The sequence below is a fragment of the Erigeron canadensis genome, chromosome 9, assembly GCF_010389155.1.
Source record: "Erigeron canadensis isolate Cc75 chromosome 9, C_canadensis_v1, whole genome shotgun sequence".
In the NCBI taxonomy this organism is placed as follows: domain Eukaryota; kingdom Viridiplantae; phylum Streptophyta; class Magnoliopsida; order Asterales; family Asteraceae; genus Erigeron; species Erigeron canadensis.
This window is the reverse complement of record NC_057769.1, coordinates 27,514,959-27,536,180: the sequence shown is the minus strand read 5'-3', so window position 1 is coordinate 27,536,180 and position 21,222 is coordinate 27,514,959. Positions and strand designations below refer to the sequence as shown.

The 21,222-nt window shown below is 34.1% G+C and overlaps 5 protein-coding genes and 1 long non-coding RNA gene across 7 annotated transcripts in view; 1 reads left to right on the top strand and 5 right to left on the bottom strand.

Moving 5' to 3' along the window:
* Positions 1-535: 535 nt before the first annotated feature.
* LOC122581308 (2-alkenal reductase (NADP(+)-dependent)-like) lies at positions 536-3,525 on the bottom strand. Of its 2 annotated transcripts, none has more exons than XM_043753512.1 (5): positions 3,136-3,525; positions 2,150-2,327; positions 1,716-1,882; positions 1,487-1,569; positions 536-1,091 (listed from the first exon to the last, which is right to left on the bottom strand). In XM_043753512.1, exons 1-5 carry the CDS (start codon positions 3,364-3,366, stop codon positions 716-718), a joined length of 1,035 nt encoding a protein of 344 aa, XP_043609447.1. In that variant the 5' UTR covers positions 3,367-3,525; the 3' UTR covers positions 536-715. The 2 variants fall into 2 exon arrangements, with proteins under 2 accessions (XP_043609447.1, XP_043609448.1); XM_043753513.1 differs by lacking the exon at positions 3,136-3,525 and adding an exon at positions 2,416-2,434.
* An 846-nt stretch (positions 3,526-4,371) lies between these two features.
* On the bottom strand, positions 4,372-7,103 carry LOC122582651 (2-alkenal reductase (NADP(+)-dependent)-like). Its single transcript, XM_043755072.1, has 5 exons — positions 6,721-7,103; positions 5,907-6,084; positions 5,534-5,700; positions 5,316-5,398; positions 4,372-5,028 (listed from the first exon to the last, which is right to left on the bottom strand). Exons 1-5 carry the CDS (start codon positions 6,946-6,948, stop codon positions 4,653-4,655), a joined length of 1,032 nt encoding a protein of 343 aa, XP_043611007.1. The 5' UTR covers positions 6,949-7,103; the 3' UTR covers positions 4,372-4,652.
* Positions 7,104-7,770: 667 nt separating this feature from the next.
* Positions 7,771-8,308, top strand: LOC122582652. The gene is made up of 3 exons (XR_006321214.1): positions 7,771-7,915; positions 8,008-8,068; positions 8,250-8,308. It is a non-coding gene; the product is annotated as an uncharacterized LOC122582652 (long non-coding RNA).
* Positions 8,309-8,967: 659 nt separating this feature from the next.
* LOC122581328 (2-alkenal reductase (NADP(+)-dependent)-like) lies at positions 8,968-12,889 on the bottom strand. The gene is made up of 5 exons (XM_043753541.1): positions 12,601-12,889; positions 10,748-10,925; positions 10,275-10,441; positions 9,978-10,060; positions 8,968-9,573 (listed from the first exon to the last, which is right to left on the bottom strand). The coding sequence occupies exons 1-5, from the start codon at positions 12,826-12,828 to the stop codon at positions 9,198-9,200; spliced, it is 1,032 nt and encodes a 343-aa protein (XP_043609476.1). The 5' UTR covers positions 12,829-12,889; the 3' UTR covers positions 8,968-9,197.
* A 2,663-nt stretch (positions 12,890-15,552) lies between these two features.
* On the bottom strand, positions 15,553-19,513 carry LOC122582553 (2-alkenal reductase (NADP(+)-dependent)-like). The gene is made up of 5 exons (XM_043754958.1): positions 19,071-19,513; positions 17,450-17,627; positions 16,779-16,945; positions 16,514-16,596; positions 15,553-16,121 (listed from the first exon to the last, which is right to left on the bottom strand). Exons 1-5 carry the CDS (start codon positions 19,296-19,298, stop codon positions 15,743-15,745), a joined length of 1,035 nt encoding a protein of 344 aa, XP_043610893.1. The 5' UTR covers positions 19,299-19,513; the 3' UTR covers positions 15,553-15,742.
* LOC122582551 (2-alkenal reductase (NADP(+)-dependent)-like) overlaps positions 15,553-21,222 on the bottom strand; it is a 36,816-nt gene continuing 31,146 nt past the window's right edge. The window contains exon 8 of the mRNA XM_043754956.1: positions 15,553-15,721. The gene's annotated coding sequence lies outside the window, so the exon portion shown is untranslated. The remainder of the gene's footprint in view (positions 15,722-21,222) is intronic.

Sequence of the window (21,222 nt, the reverse complement as noted above, 5' to 3'; positions counted from 1 at the left end):
TTTGTCCCAATACCTTGATGTTGTTTGAGGGAAATTAAGATGTAGACAACTTTAACCCTACCTAAATAGAGAGGTTGTTTCCGGTACCTATCTAAATGATAAAAAAAAGACCTCCGATCTTTTCATGAAGTGAAGATTGAACCCTTAACCTCTATCGACTTCCATTGTATATTGAAAACTTATACTTCATCTGGGTATATTGGAAACTTCCATTGTGTATTGAAAACTTATACTTAATTCGGGTATATATATATATATATATATGGTATTTGAGGGATTTAAAAAAAGGATATATGATATTTTCCTTGTAAAAAATCTATCTTCTATCTATCTTATTTATCATTGATTTCTCGTAATTTATATACAATATAAGCTAGTTTTATGACCCGTCCAATGAATAGGTGCTTGGTTCTAAATTTAATACCTTATAACCATTACCTAATATAAAAAACTTGTCTATAAAAAATGAAGGTTATGTTAACAAAACAAGATATGTTAGCTTATTAGAAACTAAAGAACATAAACATAGTTTATATGGCAAAAAGTATGGATATGCTGATTACTTGCTTACATTAACTAATTTCATGCAATCTCATCATTCATCATAGTTACATACACCTCTTTAGGCATTATATACTCCAAATACGTATGGTCATGGAGTAATAGGGAAATAAGGATAGGATGCAAAGATACTGGCTAAAGAGATGTGGACTCCTCATTCATGGGCAACAACCACGACTTGCTTCCCGACATTCTTGCCTGAAAACAGCCCAACCAAAGCCGCAGGTGCATGTTCTATCCCCTCTACAATATCTTCGACGTAACTTATTGTTCCATTTTTGATAAGGGGTATAATCATATCCAAATACTTTGGATACAAGTGATAGAAATGATTCACACCGAACCCTTGCATCCGAATACTCTTTGGTACTAAGAGAAACAGGTTTTGCACCCCATCCCCTTGGCCGTTGTACTGTGAGATCATCCCACAAACTGCAATCCGACCATGTAATCTCATATTCAAAATTACTGCTTCCAACATCTTTCCCCCAACATTTTCAAAGTAGATATCAATTCCGTCAGGAAAATACCTGGCACATTAACTTCAAGAAGTCATCTAAAAAAGTCACCTTGAGAGCCTTAGAGGTGGCAAATTGGGTGGGTTGGGTAATTTGTAAAACTAGGCTGTCAACTAGAACACTTTCTATCCATTATTCCAAACATTTTAGCATATTTAGCGCATCAAATTTGGTATGGTTTGTAAAATTATATATTTTGTATATAAATAAATTTCCATTAATAAAAGTTTTAGGAAGTTGTAACCATCAAATACAACTTGAGTGATTTTCAACCAGCTTGACCCGTTTTCCTTTTAACTATTCTTAAAAGGCTTAGGAAGTTGTTCAACCCACTAGAGATGAAACGTAACTTGGACCCGTTGATAAAATATACACCGAAATTTTTCTACTTGATGTTACATGCTAACCTCTTCAGAGCTGCATCAAGATCTTGCTCTTCCTTGTAGTTAAAAGCCTCATCGAATCCAAATTTATTCTTTAACATATCAACCTTACATGATACTCATACAAAACAATTTAGAGACCAAAGAAACAGAAAACTGTCATGCTTGTCACTTTTTGGATTAAAGTTAATATGATACTGTATTAGGTAAATAAAATGAAGAGTATAGTAGTAACATGAATGTAGAAACCAACCTTCTCTTTTGTACCAGCACTCCCTACAACATAGCATCCTGACAACTTTGCGAATTGTCCAACAAGCTGACCAACTGCACCTGAAGCTGCTGAAACAAAGACATACTCCCCTTCCTTTGGAGCACAAATCTCATAAAACCCGGCATAAGCTGTTATGCCAGGCATACCTAGAAACAATCCAAGGAAATCATAGAATGGTAAAGACTGGCGTCAGGTAGACATGTTCATTTACTTATTTTGACTTTCAATCGGTGTATACTCTTTAAGACCCCATGGTATCAATATCAACAGTTCGACGATGCAAATTCCAATCCAAATCACATTTTGTATTTTAACTAGGCAACTATCACCTTGCTGGTTTGGGAATAAATTGCTGTTGAAAAAAGAGATGGAGGTGCCTCCGTAAACTAAAATCGGTTAAACTGAATACGTACCAAGGATTCCTGTATAATAGGAAAGAGGCACATCGGTATGTTCAATCTTGAATAGATTCTCAGGATCATTTATGATGCTATATTGTTCCCATCCAGTCATTCCCCAGACTAAGTCACCGTTCTTGAAGTTTGAATGCCCAGAATCAAGGACTTTAGCTACTCCTAACCCAATTATAGGCTGCAAAATAAGAATTGTTATATGGAATATAAGCTGAGAGAGTACATTATCTCCTTTAAGTATAAGAAAAATGCATCAAGCCATGTACATGGAGGCAGCAAGGCGCCTCATATCTGTAAAAAGTAACTTTCTCATGTATCTGGCAAAGAGTGAAAGAGGCATCGAATTTTCATCTTTTTCCCCCAACTAAACATCGAATATGAAGTCCAACGATATCCTACAAACCAAAACCTTCACCACATGTATATAAACTTAAGGTCTACTATATATGGGCTATGGCATAGGAAAACTATTCCTGTTAGTTGGCCCAAATATCTACATTCTTTGGTAATTATTACTCAACTTTATTGTATCGAATTGCAATTCTTCAAAAGGACATCTATCCAGGCATTTTGAGATAGAGGTTCTTGCATAGGTAGACCAAGGTTTAAGCCTTGGCAATGGATAGTTTAGTACCATTCGGTATAATTTAGCAGAATAGTATATTTGCCATTAAAAAAGGAATCCCCTAAATTATTCAACTCTCTTTGTAGTTGGTATCATATATGAATGGCTAATAAAGTTTTTCCAATATCATAAATTCCTTTGTTATCCACATGTTTTTTCTCTACATAGTGTCCACAAATGGTCACATGGTTATTTTATCTGGGAAGTTTTGAGGGAGCACCTAGCTACTGAAGTCAATCAGGATAAGATAACATTAAATGTTTTTTAGTCAATATGCATATCACTTTATAAGTATGGTCTATACACAAAACTGATACAATAATAATTCAAAACAATATATTTGTACACCTTAAATACGTACCGAACCAGGAGTAAAAGAATCAGTGTCACCACCTGCAGTGTTGTTCATCCGGATACGCATGTAAGGATCACACGAAAGATAAAGGTTCTTTACGAGAAGAACGCCATTAGAACCATGTGGAAGCTTGAGGCTAATGGTGGAGGAAGTACTAAGTAGCATGTCAGATTCTTTTGGGAAACCATTAACGTAATCTTTAAAAAGTATCTGTTTGTTGTTTACTTCTTCTGTCATTTTTCGTGATATAACTGTTCTAGTGGAATTCAAAGATGTATGGCCAGTGGATTAATGTGAGGTTTAACCATCAACCATTGAAGATGTTGATAGTTTATTGAGAGGCAATTTGATGGATTGGATGCAAAGTGAAACATGTATGTCTGTATTTCTGACCATACAATATTGAAAGATAGCCAAATCATTGCCTTTGCATCTTTTTAATTAGGCGTGAACATTTTAATTACAAGTCAAATTTTTTGAAGTAATTCCAGTAGTGGTTAAATCAGAGCCTTAGTTATCCAAATTCAACGCTTCTTCTAATTGATGTATCTAATTTCATGAGTGAAGAATTATAGTTTATTACAATGTAATACTCCATCCATACCATTTTAAATGTCCTAAACTGACTTTGAGTCTTTTTGTTTAAATTTTGACCATATATATCTTTGTTTAAGCTTTGACCATATATATTTTTGTTTGTATTGTATAAGACTTGTTATAAAATATATGAATGAATTTAGTTTTAAATGTACTTTTTTTATATATAAGTTTCATCAACTACTATATAATACGAACAAAAATATCTATGATTGAAATTAAAAGAAAAAGACTTAAAAAGTCAGACTAGGAACTCATTCGGGAGTACTATATCATATAAAAGACCAAATGTGGTAGGATAACATGCCGATGGAGCCATGAGGGACAAGCATGAGGTTCATTGTGTGTGTTACTCATCTGCCAGTCATATTATTGGCGATACAACTGAATATGAAAGCGCCTTTTGTAATAGGCGACGGTCACATAGTTAATGAGGGGTCATGTAACGGAACTTACGTTGCTTACGTACAATAATTTAAATGTTAATGGGATTGGAATGCAGAACATAGATTGAATCTTTAGTCAACAAAAAACGTAGATGTTTTGAATATCCTGCAATGTAAGTAGGTATATGTAAATATCAACAATTATCATAAGGATATTCAAGGTTCCAATAAGAGGGCCATGGATTGGGCGAGGTTAATGTTGACACATAATATACCCATAATTTATTAGTAACTCTATGTAGTGAGTAGATACAGGTCTAAATATTATTAGAACATGGGGGTACGGGCAATTTGGCGTTGGCGTCCACTAAGTTGTCGGCCCGGTGCAGAACAACAACTGCTCCGCTTGTCTGGCGTTCCTCCATTACTTGACTAACTAATGGATATATGGATATGGATATGAATACTTATATCTACGTGTACAATGTACATAGCATCCAAAGATGAAAAATAAGACAAAAAAAATATTTAGATATTATATCATTCACGGGCAAGGACCACGACTTGCTTCCCGACATTTTTACCTGAAAACAGTCCAACCAAAGCCGTAGGTGCACTCTCTAGCCCCTCTGCAATGTCTTCGATGTAATTGATTGTTCCATTTTTTATAAGGGGTAAAACCATATCAAAATACTTTGGATACAGGTGATCGTAATGATAGGCAAGGAATCCTTGCATCCGCACACTTTTTGTTACTATGTGAAATAGGTTGCTCACCCCATCCCCTTGGTCGTTGTACTGTGAGATCATTCCGCATGCTGCAATTCGACCATTGAATCTCATATTCAAGAGTACTGCCTCCAACATTTCCCCACCAACATTTTCGAAGTAAATATCAATTCCATTGGGAAAGTACCTGAATATCAGATAAAACAAAACTATCTCAAATGGCTAAAGGCATAAACAGTCCCACTTTGTCTTGGATATAGGTGGCATATTGGGTGGGTCGCATAATATGATTACGTAAATTATGTTATTTCAACATATATATATTTCTTGATAAAAACTTTAGTAAAGCGGTATCCAGATACACGATTTAGGCGACTTTCCACCCGCTTGACCCATTTTAGTTTTGTTACTCATTTGACATGCTAGAGATGAAACCCAAATCAAAACTGCCTGGCAACTATGTTTAAGGCTAACCTCTTTAGAGCTGCATCAAGATCTTGCTCTTTCTTGTAGTTAAAAGCCGCATCGAATCCAAGTTTATTCTTTAACAGATCAACCTTGATTGAGGGAGTAGATATAAGAAACAATTCAAAGACCAAAGAATAGCCATTATCATTAGGCTTGTCACAAGGAATTAAAGTTGTATGTATGTACTCAATTATACGAATAAAAACTATGTTAAACACACTGACCTTTTCTTGTGTACCGGAACTCCCAACAACATAACATCCGCACAATTTTGCAAACTGTCCAACGAGCTGACCGACTGCACCTGAAGCTGCTGAAACAAAGACATACTCCCCTTTCTTTGGAGCACAAATCTCATAGAAACCGACATAAGCAGTCACACCAGGCATACCTAGAAACAATCCAGGGAAAGTTAATAACATAAATAGGTAAAGATAGCAGAATGGGCAGGTTTGATAATGGGTCAAATCAGGCATATCTACGAACAATGTATCATACATATACATAGACACACACAAATACGTACCAACATACACGTACATGTATATAGACATGAACACACATCCAAACAAAAATCAGTATACACATAAAACATACCAAGAATTCCTGTATAATAAGATAGAGGCACATCAGTATGTTGAATCTTGTTTAAAGCCTCTGGAGCATTAATAACGCTGTATTCTTCCCATCCAGTTACACCCCAAACTAGATCGCCCTTCTCAAAGTTCGAATTCCCAGAATCAAGGACTTTAGCAACTCCTAATCCAACTATAAGCTGCAAATTAAGAATAGCTAGGTATATAAAAACATTATCTAAGATAGTACATATTTATGGCCCTTAAGTATATACTCCCCGAGAATTATGTAAAGCAAAATTGTTGACAAAATATCAACAATATATACTACGAGCATTATATATAGATCAATCTCAATTGCTACCATTGCAATCCATTAAGTGCGATATTGTCAACTTCAAATATGATTTTTACAACTTAAAGTTTCAAAAACTTATTTTTTCCACTTGTCACAGTTATGGAAATGTCAACATTAATTTAGTACTCGTAATATACATACCCAATCCCGTTTTCTAACGAGGTATGGGAGAGGTTAGAGGTAACAACGTTACACCTACACTAAGGTAGATAGACAGCTTCGAGAAGGACCTAGAGAGTGAGGATCGAACCCTTGACGTCTGTCTCCAAAGGAGAGGGGTTTATTATTTGATCCACCATATTACTTGTTAAATTGTCAAGAGTACTCTATATGCAATAGATTCATTAGGAAAATAGTCGGCTGTTTTTAAGTTCTTAACTTTGATGTGGGTTTAATTTGTATTGTGGCCTATTTAATTTTGGGGTGAAAGAGTCAATGTAATACAAAAAATATATCTAGAAATACATCACGTACGTACCGAACCAGGAGTGAAAGAGTCAATGTAACCGTGTTCAGTTTTGCTCATCCGGGTACGCATGTAAGGATCACACGACAAATAAAGATTCTTAACAAGAACACCATTTGAACCATGTGGAAGCTTAAGGCTAATGGTGTTTGATGTTTTGAGAAGCATGTCGGATTCCTTTGGGAACCCGTTCACATAATCTTTAAATACTATCTGTTTGTTGTTAACTTGTTCTGCCATTTTTGGTGTTTTAGCTAAAAGATGAATAGCAGAGTGCAATAGGTACCACTGAAAATGTTGCTAGTAATATTTTGTGGCTTAAGTTGATGAAATGGAAGCCAGGCCGTACATGCATGTATTTGTGACCATACATCCCCTTTCTCTATCCTACGAAGGGGGTGTTTGATTGAGCTATAGGGGAATGGGTTTAATAAGCATTTGTATTGAAATACTCACTCCCTTGTGATTTACTCGTAATAGGGATGTAAACAAGCCAAACTACTTGTAATTGAATCAAAACACCTAAGGTGCCTTTGGTTGTTAGAAAACACTTCTTGTTTTCCATTTCTGTTTTCCAAGAAAACATGGAAAACAAAAAAACGCGTTCTTAGTGTTCAAGAAAGTTTTCCATGAAATAGAAAATAGTGTTTTTTTTTAATGGAAAACCTGAAAATGTCTACTTTTTATTGTTTTTCATTTTTCATCTTGCCCTTCTCCTATCTCACATTTTTAACATATTTTCTAGTTCATTACTCGTAAAATGAATAATGAAAATAGCATTTTCTAATGAAAACGCGTTTTCAAAATTTTCATTTGTTTCCTAAAAACGGAAAACCTCATTCATTTTCTAAAATATTAAAAATGAAAAACTAGAATTACATTTTCTACAACCAAACGCACCCCTAAGTTTTTTTTATAATTTTCCTCACCCATTCACCTAAAGTCACTTCTGTCAATAGTATATTTTTTCCTACTAAAAGAATGAAAATATAAGTATGGCTCAATAAACAAAACTGATACAAATATATTTGCACACATTAAGTACATACCGGACCAGGAGTAGAAGAATCAATGTAACTAGCTACCTGCAGTGTTGTTCATCCGGATACGCATGTAAGGATCACAAGAAAGATAAAGGTTCTTAACAGAACGCCATTAGAACCATGCGAAAGCTAATTGAGGCTAATGGTGGAGGAAGTACTAAGTGGTATGTCAGAATCATTTGGGAACCCATTAACATAATCTTTAACTAGTATTGTATCTGTTCGTTCACTTCTTCTGCCATTTTTTGTGATATAGCCAGTGGATTAATGTGAGGTTTAGCTAGGAACCACTGAAGATGTTAAAAGTTTATTGAGAGGTAATCTGATGGATTGGATACATAGTCAAACATGTATGTATGTATTTGTGACCATACAGTATTGATATTATTCATATGTATGTATTTGTGACCATATAGTACTGATATATATATATATATATATTTTTTTGAACAGCAATATAGTACTAATATTGATATGTATATATTTGTTACCATACAGGTAATACTCAGTATTGATATGGGAGGTAATCTTGGTACCATTAGTACTTTATTTTGTATGGATTTATCACAATTGTGCATTAATGACTTGTATAGTTAGTTGTAAAACTTATATAATGTGATACATTATTCATGCTGATATGTAGCCAAATCAACCATGTATAGTATTCCCATACAATCTTTTTTTTTTTTCTTCCCAAGGTTAATCTTTTTGAAGTAATTTCAATAGCGGTTCACAAATTCAGCACATCTTATTGATGTATCACTTTCGTGATTAAAGATTATAGTTTATTACAATTACAATGTTGTATAACATTATAGCCTTCATAGAACTTATCCGGGAGAACCGAGAACCTTATTACATAAAAGACCAAATGTGGTAGAAAAGCATGCCAATGGGGCTGAGGGACAAGGATGAGCTTCATTATGTGTTTTATTGCAATCATATTATTGGCAACACAATTGAATTTGAAGCAACAACGACAACAACGGTATCCAATCTATGAACGGGGTATAAGGGAGGTGAGTTGTAGACAATCTTACATCTACCCAAAGGTAGAAAGACTGCTTTCATTAGGACCTCCGGCCAAGAAGATGTAAAAGCCATAAAAGGGTAAAATATTTATACCTGTCTCTCGAAAACATGATAAGATGATATTCACATAGTTAAACTAAGGGGTCACTTAAAGGTAAGAAAAATATATTCACATACAATAATATAAACATGAATGGGATTATGATATATTCACTTAAAGGAACTTATATATTCACATAGATTCAATCTTTTAGTCAAAAACACGCAGATATTTATAATATCCTGAAAAACGACACCCGTACTCCATGACTGACTTGCTACATTGTCTAACTAGATAATAGATCTAGTACGTATACTTATATGAACATGTATATAGCCTCCAAAGATGAAAGATAAGCCTAAAGAGGTATTGGATCATTCACGAGCAACAACCACAACTTGCTTCCCGACATTTTTTCCCGAAAACAGCCCAACTAAAGCCGTAGGTGCACTCTCTAGCCCCTCTGCGATATCTTCTATGTAACTTATTGTTCCATCCTTTATAAGGGGTATAACCATATCCAAATATTTTGGATACAAGTGATAGTGATGAAACACAATGAACCCTTGCATCCTCAAACTCTTTGTTACTATGTGAAATAGGTTGTGCACCCCATCCCCTTGGTCGTTGTACTGTGAAATCATCCCACATGCTGCAATTCGACCATTAACTCTCATATTCGAAAGTACTGCCTCCAACATTGCCCCACCAACATTTTCAAAGTATATATCAATTCCATCTGGAAAGTACCTGACATATATAATAAAATAAAACAATCTCAAAGGCCTAACCTCATAACGTCCCACTTTGTCTTAGTTATAGGTGGCAAATTGGGTGGGTTGGGTAATGAATTAAAATGGTCACTATGGGTTGGCTCTGTTGGATTGACCCGAAAAACTTCTTGTCCATTATATTTATCATTTTGAAGATTTAGCGTTTCAAATATGATTAGAAAATGTAAATTATTTCAAAAATTATTTTTCCTTGATAAAACGTCTTAAGAAATGGTATCCATTAAGTACAATTTGGGTCAACTTTCTGCCCACTTGAACCGCATTACATTTAACTGCCTTTTTACTAATTTGACCTGCTAGCGATGAAACCCAAGTCAAAATGGCCTACTCTAAGCGTTTGGCAACTACATTTAGGCTAACCTCTTCAAAGCTGCATTGAGATCTTTCTCTTCCTTGTAGTTAAAAGCCTCATCGAATCCAAACTTATTCTTTAACAGATCAACCTTGAGTGATGCAATACACATAAAAAAATATTCATTGACAAAAGAAAGCGATAATCATTATTAGGCTTGTGACAATAGTATGATATTATTTATTGTAATAGTTGGAGCAAGGATTTAAAGGAAACAAAAATCAGCTAATTTCTTGGAGATAAGCTATATATATGTCAAAAATTATGAGCAGAAACTCTGCTTAGCTTTAATTAAACATACCTACCTTTTCTTGTGTACCAGCACTCCCAACAACATAACATCCGGACAATTTTGCGAACTGTCCAACGAGCTGACCGACTGCACCTGAAGCTGCTGAAACAAAGACATACTCCCCTTTCTTTGGAGCACAAATCTCATAGAAACCGACATAAGCAGTCATACCAGGCATACCTAAAAACAATCCAGGGAATGTTAAAATCTTAAAAAGGTAAAGAAGGCAGAATGGGCAGGTATGGTAACGGTCCTACCAGGCATACCTACGAACAATGTAAGGATCGTAAATAAGGAAAAGTTAGTGGTCGCAAAATGGGCAGGTTAGGTAACCCACATACACATAGACACAAACCAATATTTATCAACGTACACATACATGTATACATATTCTTGCTACAGGAACTAGATACGAACACACATCCAAACCAAAATCAGTTTAGACATGAAACATACCAAGAATTTTTGTATAATATGAAAACATACCAAGAATTCCAGTATAATAAGATAGAGGCACATCAGTATGTTCAATCTTGAATAGATTCTCAGGATCATTGATAATGCTGTATTCCTCCCATCCAGTGATTCCCCAAACGAAGTCACCATTCTTGAAGTTAGAATGGCCAGAATCAAGGACTTTAGCTACTCCATATCCAATTATAGGCTGCAAAATAAGGGTAACCAGCTATTAAAGAACATTAACTGATATGAAAAAAACCACAAGCGGAGTGTACAAAGGCCCCTAAGATAAGCGAACAAGTAACTTCCCATGCATTTCGCAATGAGGCAGCTTCCTAAAATATAAGGAAGTGTAGTGTGTCAACTATAGGCTCACACGTGATACTATTGTAATGAGACTTGAGGTTTGTGTCATGGTATATGAACCATTCTCACAAATGTTTGCATTTGTTATTATGCAAAGCAATGGTCAGCTGAAGGATCTATAGTCGCTTTTGAATCCCAGATATCACTAAACGGACCCTAAATGTCATAAATCAAAACATCTCTTCAGTTTAGAAACTGAAGTAGTACTCATGATTTTGCTCCTATATTTGTTACCGATATGGGTGTCACGCCGGCAAATATTTTTGGATGCCCTGTGTCCGAGATCTAAAAAAAGGGGCCCCATATGACGAAAATGTTCTATATAAATATACATTACGGTAAGTGCTAGCTATAACTATAAAAAAAAACAAAGAAGGGTTATAAGAGTTCCGTATAAGTCTACTAATTCGAATTATCGTAATCCAAAGTTGATTAAATGAAGTTAGAGTTATCTTACAAGTAAACAAAAGTTATCATATTCAATCTTCATCAAATAATGTTATTTCCTGTTCATGTCCGGAATCAAGGTTGTTGTTGTTTTTGTTATTCTTTGTTGACAAGACTTCTATAAATATATATATAGATATATATATATATATTGAATAGAACAATCTTACAGTTAAGTGGAGTATTGTAGAGTTTAAATATGAATTTTACAGTGTCACAATCATAGTTACACATTAGTTAAGAATAATCTATATGCAATAACATCATGAGAAAACAGCAGGCAGTTTTTAAATATTTAACTTCAAAGTGGGTTAACTTGTTTAATGGACTATTTTAATTTGGGGTTATCCTAAAGTAAGAGGAATTGCCCAATGCCGTTTTTCATAGGTTTCGGACTCTCTAATACCTGGGAGCCTGAGAGAAAAATGTAGACAGACCTTACTTTTTATCTAAGTATAGAGGTTATTTCAGGTTCTACCTAAATGGGAAAAAAGGATTTCCGGCCTTTGCATAGATGAGGATCAAACCCCTGACCTCTTTCTCTAAAGGTCAGGGTGTTTACCATTGATTTTCGTCATCTATTTTATATCTTTAAGCCCTGCTAGAATAAACATAGAGTAAAGTAACTCCTAATGCCGTCTGCTAAGGGTTTTGGGTCTCAATACCGTCTTTGAGAGTCTTTGAGAGTGTACTTGCATCATATTGTTTATATATTAGTTTTTACGAGAGCAAGTACCCGCATGTTGCAGCGATGAGATGGTGGGGTGATATCTAGGTGAATAAATGATTTATGGAGGACAGAGAAAAAAGATTAGATTGGTTGAGATTTGAAGAGAGAGAAAGGGTATTATAGTTATTTTAAATAAATATAGAATAGATAGGAGGAGCATTTTGGGGTGTACTTAAAATCAATATTAAAAATTTCAAGTTCAATGTTGAAAATCTAGGAAAAATCAGCTTTATAATATATAGTATAAATAAGTAAAGAGGAATGATTTTGCTACAACAAAATGTAATCATCTACACAATATATAATACTTGCATCATGTAGTTGTACACGAACGTACCGAACCAGGAGTGAAAGAAGTCACATAACCAGGATCAATTTTGTTCATCCGGGTACGCATGTAAGGATCACACGACAAATAAAGATTCTTAACAAGAACCCCATTTGAACCATGTGGAAGCTTGAGGCTAATCGTGTTTGATGCTTTGAGAAGCATGTCGGATTCCTTTGGGAACCCATTAACGTAATCTTTAAGAACTATCTGTTTGTTGTTAACTTGTTCTGCCATTTTTTTTGGGTGTTTAATTAAAACTGTTGTTTGAGTTGTAAGGTGAGTCCCATAGTTATGAAATACTAGAAGCCAAGCGGTGCATGCATATCTATTTGTGACCATATATTTGCTTTCCTTATCCTAATTAGGTGTGTTTGGTCGGTGGATATAAGGGGTCTTTGTAGGAGTAAATTAAAAAGAATGAAAATGTAATAGAGAATGAATATAATGGGAAAGAGAATGAGTATTTAGAAAGAGAATCGATTTCGTTGTTTGGTACAAGTAGAGAATGATTATATAAAAAAAATATTAAATTTTAAATAATAATCAAATTTAATACATATAACATCACTAAAACAAAAAAAAAAATATAAAATTTCCATTCTCATCAATTCTTTACATTTCATAGAGAATTGAGGGAATGGAATCGATTCCCTATTCTTGATTCTCTTTCCTATTCTCCATTACAACCAAACATGAGAAGTGTTTCTTATTCCATTTCCACTCTTTCCATTCCATTATACCAAACACCCCATATTGACGGGAACATGAAAAAACAGACAATAAACTTGTGAAAACATGCTGACCAACATAAAAATCCCCAGAGTCGATAGAGTATTTGAGATAAGCTCCTGACTCTTCACTCTGTGAAGTCGAGTTATTCGTTTTTCAACCTTCATACACCAAATAATGATGAAGCATCAATGACGAATCCAAGATTTTGACTTGGGGAAGGCCAAAATATTTTTGCTTTATCAAACGACTTCAAAACACAATGTAAGAAAATGATCCAAAAACTATAACGAAATGGGGTAACTGCAAAAAAGATACGGTAGTATAAAACAAGCAATGAAATTTGTTGATAAACAAAATTTTTTACTGTAGGTTAAAAAGAAATGGAAAAAAACGGTTGATATTGTAACAGCTAAAGTTAATACTATAGTAAAAGCTACAGTGGTTTGTGAGAGAAAACTGACACATATGCTTTGTTTATTATATAATTGCCAAAAAGGAATAAACATAAAAAGGAATAAACATATAAACGACTTTTTATTTTATTCTGTTAGTAAAAAGTAGTAAGAAAAAAATAGTAGAGGTTTCAAGCTTCATACTTCGGATGGGCCTTCAATGGGCTGAGTGGTTAAATGAATCAAATTTTACAAGTATACACTTATACATCTTTTAAATCCACTATATGGGCTCCGGAGGTGAGTTTTACTCAAGGTCTCAGGTTCGAGTCTTGGGTTTCTCATCTCAAGGTATTTTCCATGAGAAGGGGTTGGAGGTCTAGCGATTTGTTGGTTAAAATTGCTTCCAGCACGTCTGAATCGAAACTAACTTTACAAAAAAAAAAGAAAAAAAAAACGTTGTGGGCGTTGTAGGTAGAGTTGGGCAAAAGATCGGAACCGAATCCGGTTCCAGTCAACGTGACAAAGAACCGGTTCTTGGTCAAAGTTTGACCATTTTTTTTGGGTTTTTTTGTCCAAGAACCGGTTTGGAACCGGAATTTTGGATCCGAAAGTAAACCGGTTCCAATCGGTTCCAGGTCCTAGATAATCCGAACCGGTTTTTTTGGAACCGGTTTTTGGGCCCATGTCTAGTTGTAGGTGGGCCTTGGCCCTTCCCGCGTCTAATAGATAATAGATAATACTATTGACTTTGAATTTTTGTGTCAGGGGATGCCTGGTAAGAGTTATTTGGGGGTAAGGAATGGGAAAGGGAATGATTATAGATGCTTGGTAGGGGTAAGCAAAGATAATCAATATTTAGAAGTGGTAATGGAGCATTACCCAATAATTTGAGGGGTAAGGTAATCATTACTCACAATTGACAAATCTCTTCTATTTTCCTTCTCCGTTCTCTGCCTAAGACTGCTGCAATCCACCACTATCACCCGACATCACCTGCCGCCGTCCGACATAACCTCCAACTACCGACGTCCGACATCACCTCCAACTACTGTCGTCCAACATCACCTCCAACAACCTCCATCCGACGATAGGCTCCAACAACCGCCATCTGACAGCGGCGGTCGTAGAGGAGGGGGCAGCGATTGTTAAATTTTCGGGTGGGTTGAGTGGTCTTTCTTTCCCTCCTATTCCTACTATTGAAACTTTTCTTTGCTAGAAGATAAGTTATTATTATTTAATATTATTATCAAGAACTTGAGATTTGTAGAATTGTGTCAAGATTGGATCGGCTATGAGAGAAAAGAGTAAAGAAAATGATGTACTGTATGAATGAAAAGTCTGTATAGGTCCGTGAGAGAAAACATTTTAGCAGTATATATATATATATAATACCAACAAGGAATTAGCCTAGTGGTAAAAGCAAACACTTGATGACCTTAAGGTCTTAGGTTCAATCCCCGTTGAGAACAAAAAATAATTCCTTTAAGGTACCCGTTACCAATGAAGCCTAGACTCATATGTGAAGTTTAAATACATAGATTCGATCCTTTGGGGTTCCCAGATCATGTGAGGATTAAGATGGAGGTATTTTACCGGCATCATATGGCTCATACGAGGTGGGTCGATGGGTATCCAAAAGTGGTATCAGGACTAGGGTTCCCCCATTACCCTTTTTTTAATATAATGATAGTATTTATTACCCTTTACCTTTACTTTTCCCTTTCCCTTATCCATTCCTTCTTGTCAACCAAGCACCCGTGAATAGATTATTCAGATATAAATATATTCGATGGAAAGATAAGTAATTTTAATACACATAAAATTCTAAATATTAAGACAATGTTTATATGTTTTATTAAGTATAGAATGATAATAAAAATTACACTGAATTATTGCTTCCGATCCCATCCTCTATCAGAAAACATAAAAGATAACAATACAATACTTCGAACACTTTATAAGCTTCGATCTATTTAGCAAATGCATACACACCTCATATCTACCAGCATTTGTGCAAGTCCTTATTCACGAGCCACGGCAACTACTTGCTTCCCAACATTTTTGCCCGAAAACAGCCCAACCAAAGCTGCAGGAGCATTCTCAAGTCCTTCTGCCACGTCTTCTATGTAACGTATAGTCCCTTCTTTAATAAGGGGTATAACCATTTCCATATACTTTGGATACAAGTGATAATGATCACTCACGATGAACCCTTTCATGGTTAGACGTTTTGTGATAACGGACAACAGGTTACGCACCCCCTCCTCTTGCTCTAGGTTGTACTGTGAGATCATCCCACAAACAGAAATGCGCCCCTTTAACCGCATATTCAAGAGCACCGCCTCCAACATCTTCCCCCCAACGTTCTCAAAGTAAATATCAATTCCTTCAGGAAAGTACCTGACATATTATGTAAAAATCAAGACACCTCAGGAAGCTAAATTGGCTAATCGGTTACTTTTTTATTTCAGAGGCAGCAATATAAAACTAGTAACTTATGAATAGGGCAGACATGTAAATTAAGTAAAAAAAGAAAGTAGCCAGAAAGGAAACAGGTTACATAAAGCTGCACGCAACTAATGGTTTGAAGGTGTCCAAAAGTGTATTCTCGAATGTGTAAAAAAACGTTTTTAATCATTTAACTCAAAAAGCAAGATTATTATTCAAATGTTCTCTTTTATAATCATACACTAGTTGTTAATAGAAGATTTGGCCAATCTCAATTCAGCCCAACCCAAACCCATTTAGTTCAACCCACCCATTTTGCCACCTCTGGATTCTCAAAAGCTAACCTCTTTAGAGCTGCAACTAGATCTTGCTCTTCCTTGTAGTTGAAAGCATCATCAAATCCAAATTTGTTCTTCAATAAGTCGACCTTAGGTTATAAGATACAACAAAAAAACAATTCTTATCAGATTTGTGACATTACATGAAAATTTTATTATGGTTATAAGCAGAAAGGAATTGGTATCCGTATGTAACTGATATCTTTATGATGATAAATTAAATGTACGAATCAATTATATAAGCAAAGATTACGGTGTAAAACAAGCCAACCTTTTCTTTTGTACCAGCACTCCCGACAACATAGCATCCTGACAACTTAGCAAACTGCCCAACTAGCTGACCAACTGCACCTGAAGCTGCTGAGATGTAAACATATTCTCCTTTCTTTGGAGCACAAATCTCATAGAACCCAACATAAGCAGTCATACCAGGCATACCTATAAACAGTCAAAAGAAACAAAAATCAAAATATGTAACATAAACCATCTCCTCCTAAACAATACTATACTTGCCATGATATGAACATGTTGTACTATACATTAGATTTGATAGAGAGCTAATCAATACAAAGTAACCACCTTTTGAGTGAGTTCTTTTTTATATAAGCAACAGGCTAAAATAACATGATTTAAGGTAATTCCCTATGTGACAAGTTTTTGAAGAATCAACTTTGAGAGAAAAAACTCAGCATCATTTAAGTTCCAAATCCCAATTTACATGTGCTGTACATGGCTGTCGAAGCCAATGTCTTTTTTTGGTTAACCTCTAAGACAATATTTTTTGATTTTAAGAAGCCTGTACCCCATAATTCATTTCCTGAATGCATCTATAACATCGTATATGTTCCTAGGATCAACTTTTCAAGTCTATCATGTTTACACACACACGCACACACATCTATACACATAGATATATTACAAAGTTTTAAACAGAAAACATACCAAGAATTCCCGTATAATAAGAAAGCGGAACATCAGTATGTTCAATCTTAATTAAAGTCTCGGGAGCAGTGACAATGCTGTATTCCTCCCAACCAACTCCTCCCCAAACTAGGTCACCTTTCTTCAAGTTTGAATGCCCGGAATCAAGGACTTTAGCAACTCCATATCCATTTATAGGCTGCAAGATAATAGGGGGTACATGAGAACATCAGCTGAAATAGTACACTTTCATCTTGCAAAATTAACAAACACACAAGTAGGGTGCAGAAAGGCCCCTGGAACATGTTATTAAGTAATCAAGTTTCAAAAAAACAGTAAGACAGCTTTAGCACATATAACGAACCATTGTCGATTTAGGTTCTCAAAATATAGCTAATTAGACCACATATGTCAAAACAAAATTTTGAATTTGGAGCAAAGAATAGTATGGGCGCTTAACACTTCTACTTATCCCCTTTATCTCGCATAATGGTAGTGAACTTGCAGCTAGTCATCCTAAAACATATGTAAGATTTGCATCAACTACGCTTCTAAGAATACTAAGTGCAACTCCTAATTTTGGAACAGAAGTAGACAATCTATCCATAAGCTAACATACAAAATTAGGGAGATTCCAAGATTGACTCCAAAAATCAGATATTTATAGAAAAGGCTTTTTAAATAAAACAAACTTTTATCAACTAGCATATCAAAAAATTAGGTCCAAGTATGTAATCTCACTTTTTATATTTTGATATTGTGTCTGTTGCTTATGAATCATTTATCGAATGTCACATACTACCAACCTACTGCTATTGTATCTTTTTTGGTTCAATGTCGTTGGTTTTGATGACATGACACCTTATATGGATGCAACATTTATGAAATAATGGGTCACGTTACCTGATGAAAAGGTAACAGAGTACATACAACAACAACAACAACAACAAAAATCAAAGTTTGAAACACAACATACATTATTTGAAGCTTAGATACACATGATAGCAAAATGCCAAAACGTGACAAGTTAGATACACTTCGTAAATGTTATATTCAATTACAAACATAAATTGCCCGTAAGTCAAAATCGAGAACTATTATCAGATACAAATTCCGGTTCATACATATATATATGCATATATCAATCAATGGAAGACTCTAATTAAGTCAATCAAAATATCTACCAAGTCAAGAATAAATAAAAACATAGATTCCTAGTACATATTTAAAATAAAAATAAATGTCTTCACTAAACAATACGAGTATGACTCAATTCAATATAAAAATATACAAAAAAATAAAATAAAATAATTATATTGTACATAAAGATAATCGTCCCTTCAAATTAATTACATACAACATCCCTTGTCGGGGTTCCAGTTATAAAAATCCATAAAGAAATCTATATATATAAAGGGAAAAATAAGTATGAGCTGTTATGCAACTTGGTGAAAACCCCTCACATACTATTATTTTAATATTTTAAATAAGTACATGGCCCCATGATTTTTACCTTTTAAAAGAGAGGTATGTAAGGGGTTTTTCACCCAACTTAGGTGCTAACAGCATCATATTCCCTTGTATATATATACAATTAAACAATTATTATATATAAGAAGAAGATAAAAAAGAAGATACATACAGAACCAGGAGTAAATGAATCAACATAACTGCCTTGAGTTTTAGTCATCCGACCACGCATATAAGGATCACAAGACAAATAAAGATTTTTTACAAGAACCCCATTTGAGCCTTCTGGAATTTTGAGTTCGATTGTGTCGGATGTTTTAAGGATCATGTCGGATTCTTTTGGGAATCCCTTAACATAATCTTTTAGTACTATTTTCTTGTTGTTCACTATTTGTGCCATTTTTGTGTATGTGTGTATAATATGGGTGGGGTGATAAAGTTGTTACAATGTTGTTGAATTGAAATGGAATATCAACGATGGCCGAATTTATATATTTATATGATGATATGAAATGTGTGTGAAATGTGATGAGCCGTTATATTATTGATTGATAATAAGTGTATATGAGAAATCCAATTTTGGGACGGCTAGATGAACATAGAAAAGCTGTTCACAGCTTAAGGGAGACTCGAGTGTTCCAGAATGAAAATTTTAACATGACTTGTGACTTTATAATTTTATTTTATTTTTTAATTATTAATAAAACAAGATTGTTTTTTATACGTATTATTATTAGGTTTTTGATGTAACAAATATATATTTCATTTAAAAATTTTTTTATTTAATTATGATGTCATATATATAAATAAATACATGTTTAATAAAAATATCAATCATTTGTTTAAAGAATAAAAAATATCTCTTATATAATATTACAAATAAAATATATATTTTTTATTTAATTGATTTATTAACTATATAATTATTGTTTTAGTTGAATTATTAGATTTATATCAAGTTATAATGTTTTAAAAATAAACATTACATAAATTTTTTTAATTTTTTTTATAATTTTAATTAACATGCCCGGGTTAATTAACTAGTTGATTACCATAACAAGTTATGTGTAATCCAAATTCGAAAGCACTTCAAGACTTTAAATGTTTCAATCCAAATTTTTATATTTCGATCTTGCAATTAACCATAACAAGTTATGTGTAAGAGGAAACTTAAATAGATCTGGTTAATTAGAGTATGAGTCTCCTTTATTGAATGTTTGATGTAATGATGAACCAGAATTAAATTTGACTTGTTACACATTTTTTTTCACTAGCCTTGTATCAGCTTAAACTAATGATAACAACTAGATTATTATGATTTTGAGCATTTTTTACGGTATTTTCAGGAGGTTTGAAGAATTTTTTTTACACTTTTGTTAATTTCTATTTAACATATAGTTACATACTTATACTTTTTTCATAATAAAAACGTAACGAGTATCGCATATATGTTTGACGCCAATAAAATATGCATCGTTTCATTGGTAAAAGATGTCCTGAAAATATTTTGATATTCATCAAGATTGTCTAGTAGTCGAAAAAAAATTTACATTCTCTATAAAATCTTTTTCGTATCCTTTTAAATAAATATCTTGAATGAGAAACTAAAATTAAAAAATATCACAAAATATACATATTTCTTAATTGAATCGGACGACTTGTCTCTTATAATCGTATGTTAATTTTTTTTTCGAACATATAATCGTATGTTAATTAAATTTAAAATATCTTTAACCTAGTTTATCTTGAATGATTCACCTACCACCAATCATCAACCAATCTATACTATATTATAAAAGAAATAGCTCATTTTATTCATGAAAGTTTTGAAAATATGTAATATTTTTACTTAGCACCCCTTAAAATATTTCCACATACAGTACCCCATAACATTAATGATTAATTTACACTACCAATCTTTTTCTATACTATCTATAAACCCTTATAAAGGGTATCGGGATTAAAAAATTAAGCAATTTTTTTTTTACCAAAAGTACCCCTGCTCACAAATAAAATACACACTCCTTATTTGTCTGCCAAACCGAAAGACACACACGAATATTCAGCCACCGCCTTTCATCACCACTGCCTTCCATCGGCGCCGTCCATCACCACCGCTGCCATAAATTGGCATCACCCGATCACAGGGGGCACTCAACGCCGGCATCCTCATCGCATAAATAAAGATGATGATCCATATTTTGAAAAATCAGATATATGTCGCCGCCCGCTACCATATACGCCATCTCCACCTCACATATTCTTCACCATGTCGATCTGGCCAATGAAAGTGATTAAACTTTCACCATGCGATTCTTTCCTTT

Bases quoted from the DNA above. Each gene is read 5' to 3' on its own strand.
- LOC122581308 (XM_043753512.1), bottom strand. From the start codon at position 3,366: ATGACAGAAGAAGTAAACAACAAACAGATACTTTTTAAAGATTACGTT. The intron at 1,883-2,149 runs GTACGTATTCAG...GATTGTTTCTAG, and splicing joins CTATTATACAGGAATCCTTG to GTATGCCTGGCATAACAGCT. The intron at 1,570-1,715 runs GTTGGTTTCTAC...GTATCATGTAAG, and splicing joins GTGCTGGTACAAAAGAGAAG to GTTGATATGTTAAAGAATAA.
- LOC122582651 (XM_043755072.1), bottom strand. From the start codon at position 6,948: ATGGCAGAACAAGTTAACAACAAACAGATAGTATTTAAAGATTATGTG. The intron at 6,085-6,720 runs GTACGTACGTGA...CTTAATTTGCAG, and splicing joins ACTCTTTCACTCCTGGTTCG to CTTATAGTTGGATTAGGAGT. The intron at 5,701-5,906 runs GTATGTTTTATG...GATTGTTTCTAG, and splicing joins TTATTATACAGGAATTCTTG to GTATGCCTGGTGTGACTGCT.
- LOC122581328 (XM_043753541.1), bottom strand. From the start codon at position 12,828: ATGGCAGAACAAGTTAACAACAAACAGATAGTTCTTAAAGATTACGTT. The intron at 10,926-12,600 runs GTACGTTCGTGT...CTTATTTTGCAG, and splicing joins CTTCTTTCACTCCTGGTTCG to CCTATAATTGGATATGGAGT. The intron at 9,574-9,977 runs GTTAGCCTAAAT...TATATATGTCAG, and splicing joins CTCAATGCAGCTTTGAAGAG to GTACTTTCCAGATGGAATTG.
- LOC122582553 (XM_043754958.1), bottom strand. From the start codon at position 19,298: ATGGCACAAATAGTGAACAACAAGAAAATAGTACTAAAAGATTATGTT. The intron at 16,946-17,449 runs GTATGTTTTCTG...GACTGTTTATAG, and splicing joins TTATTATACGGGAATTCTTG to GTATGCCTGGTATGACTGCT. The intron at 16,122-16,513 runs GTTAGCTTTTGA...ATAATATGTCAG, and splicing joins CTAGTTGCAGCTCTAAAGAG to GTACTTTCCTGAAGGAATTG.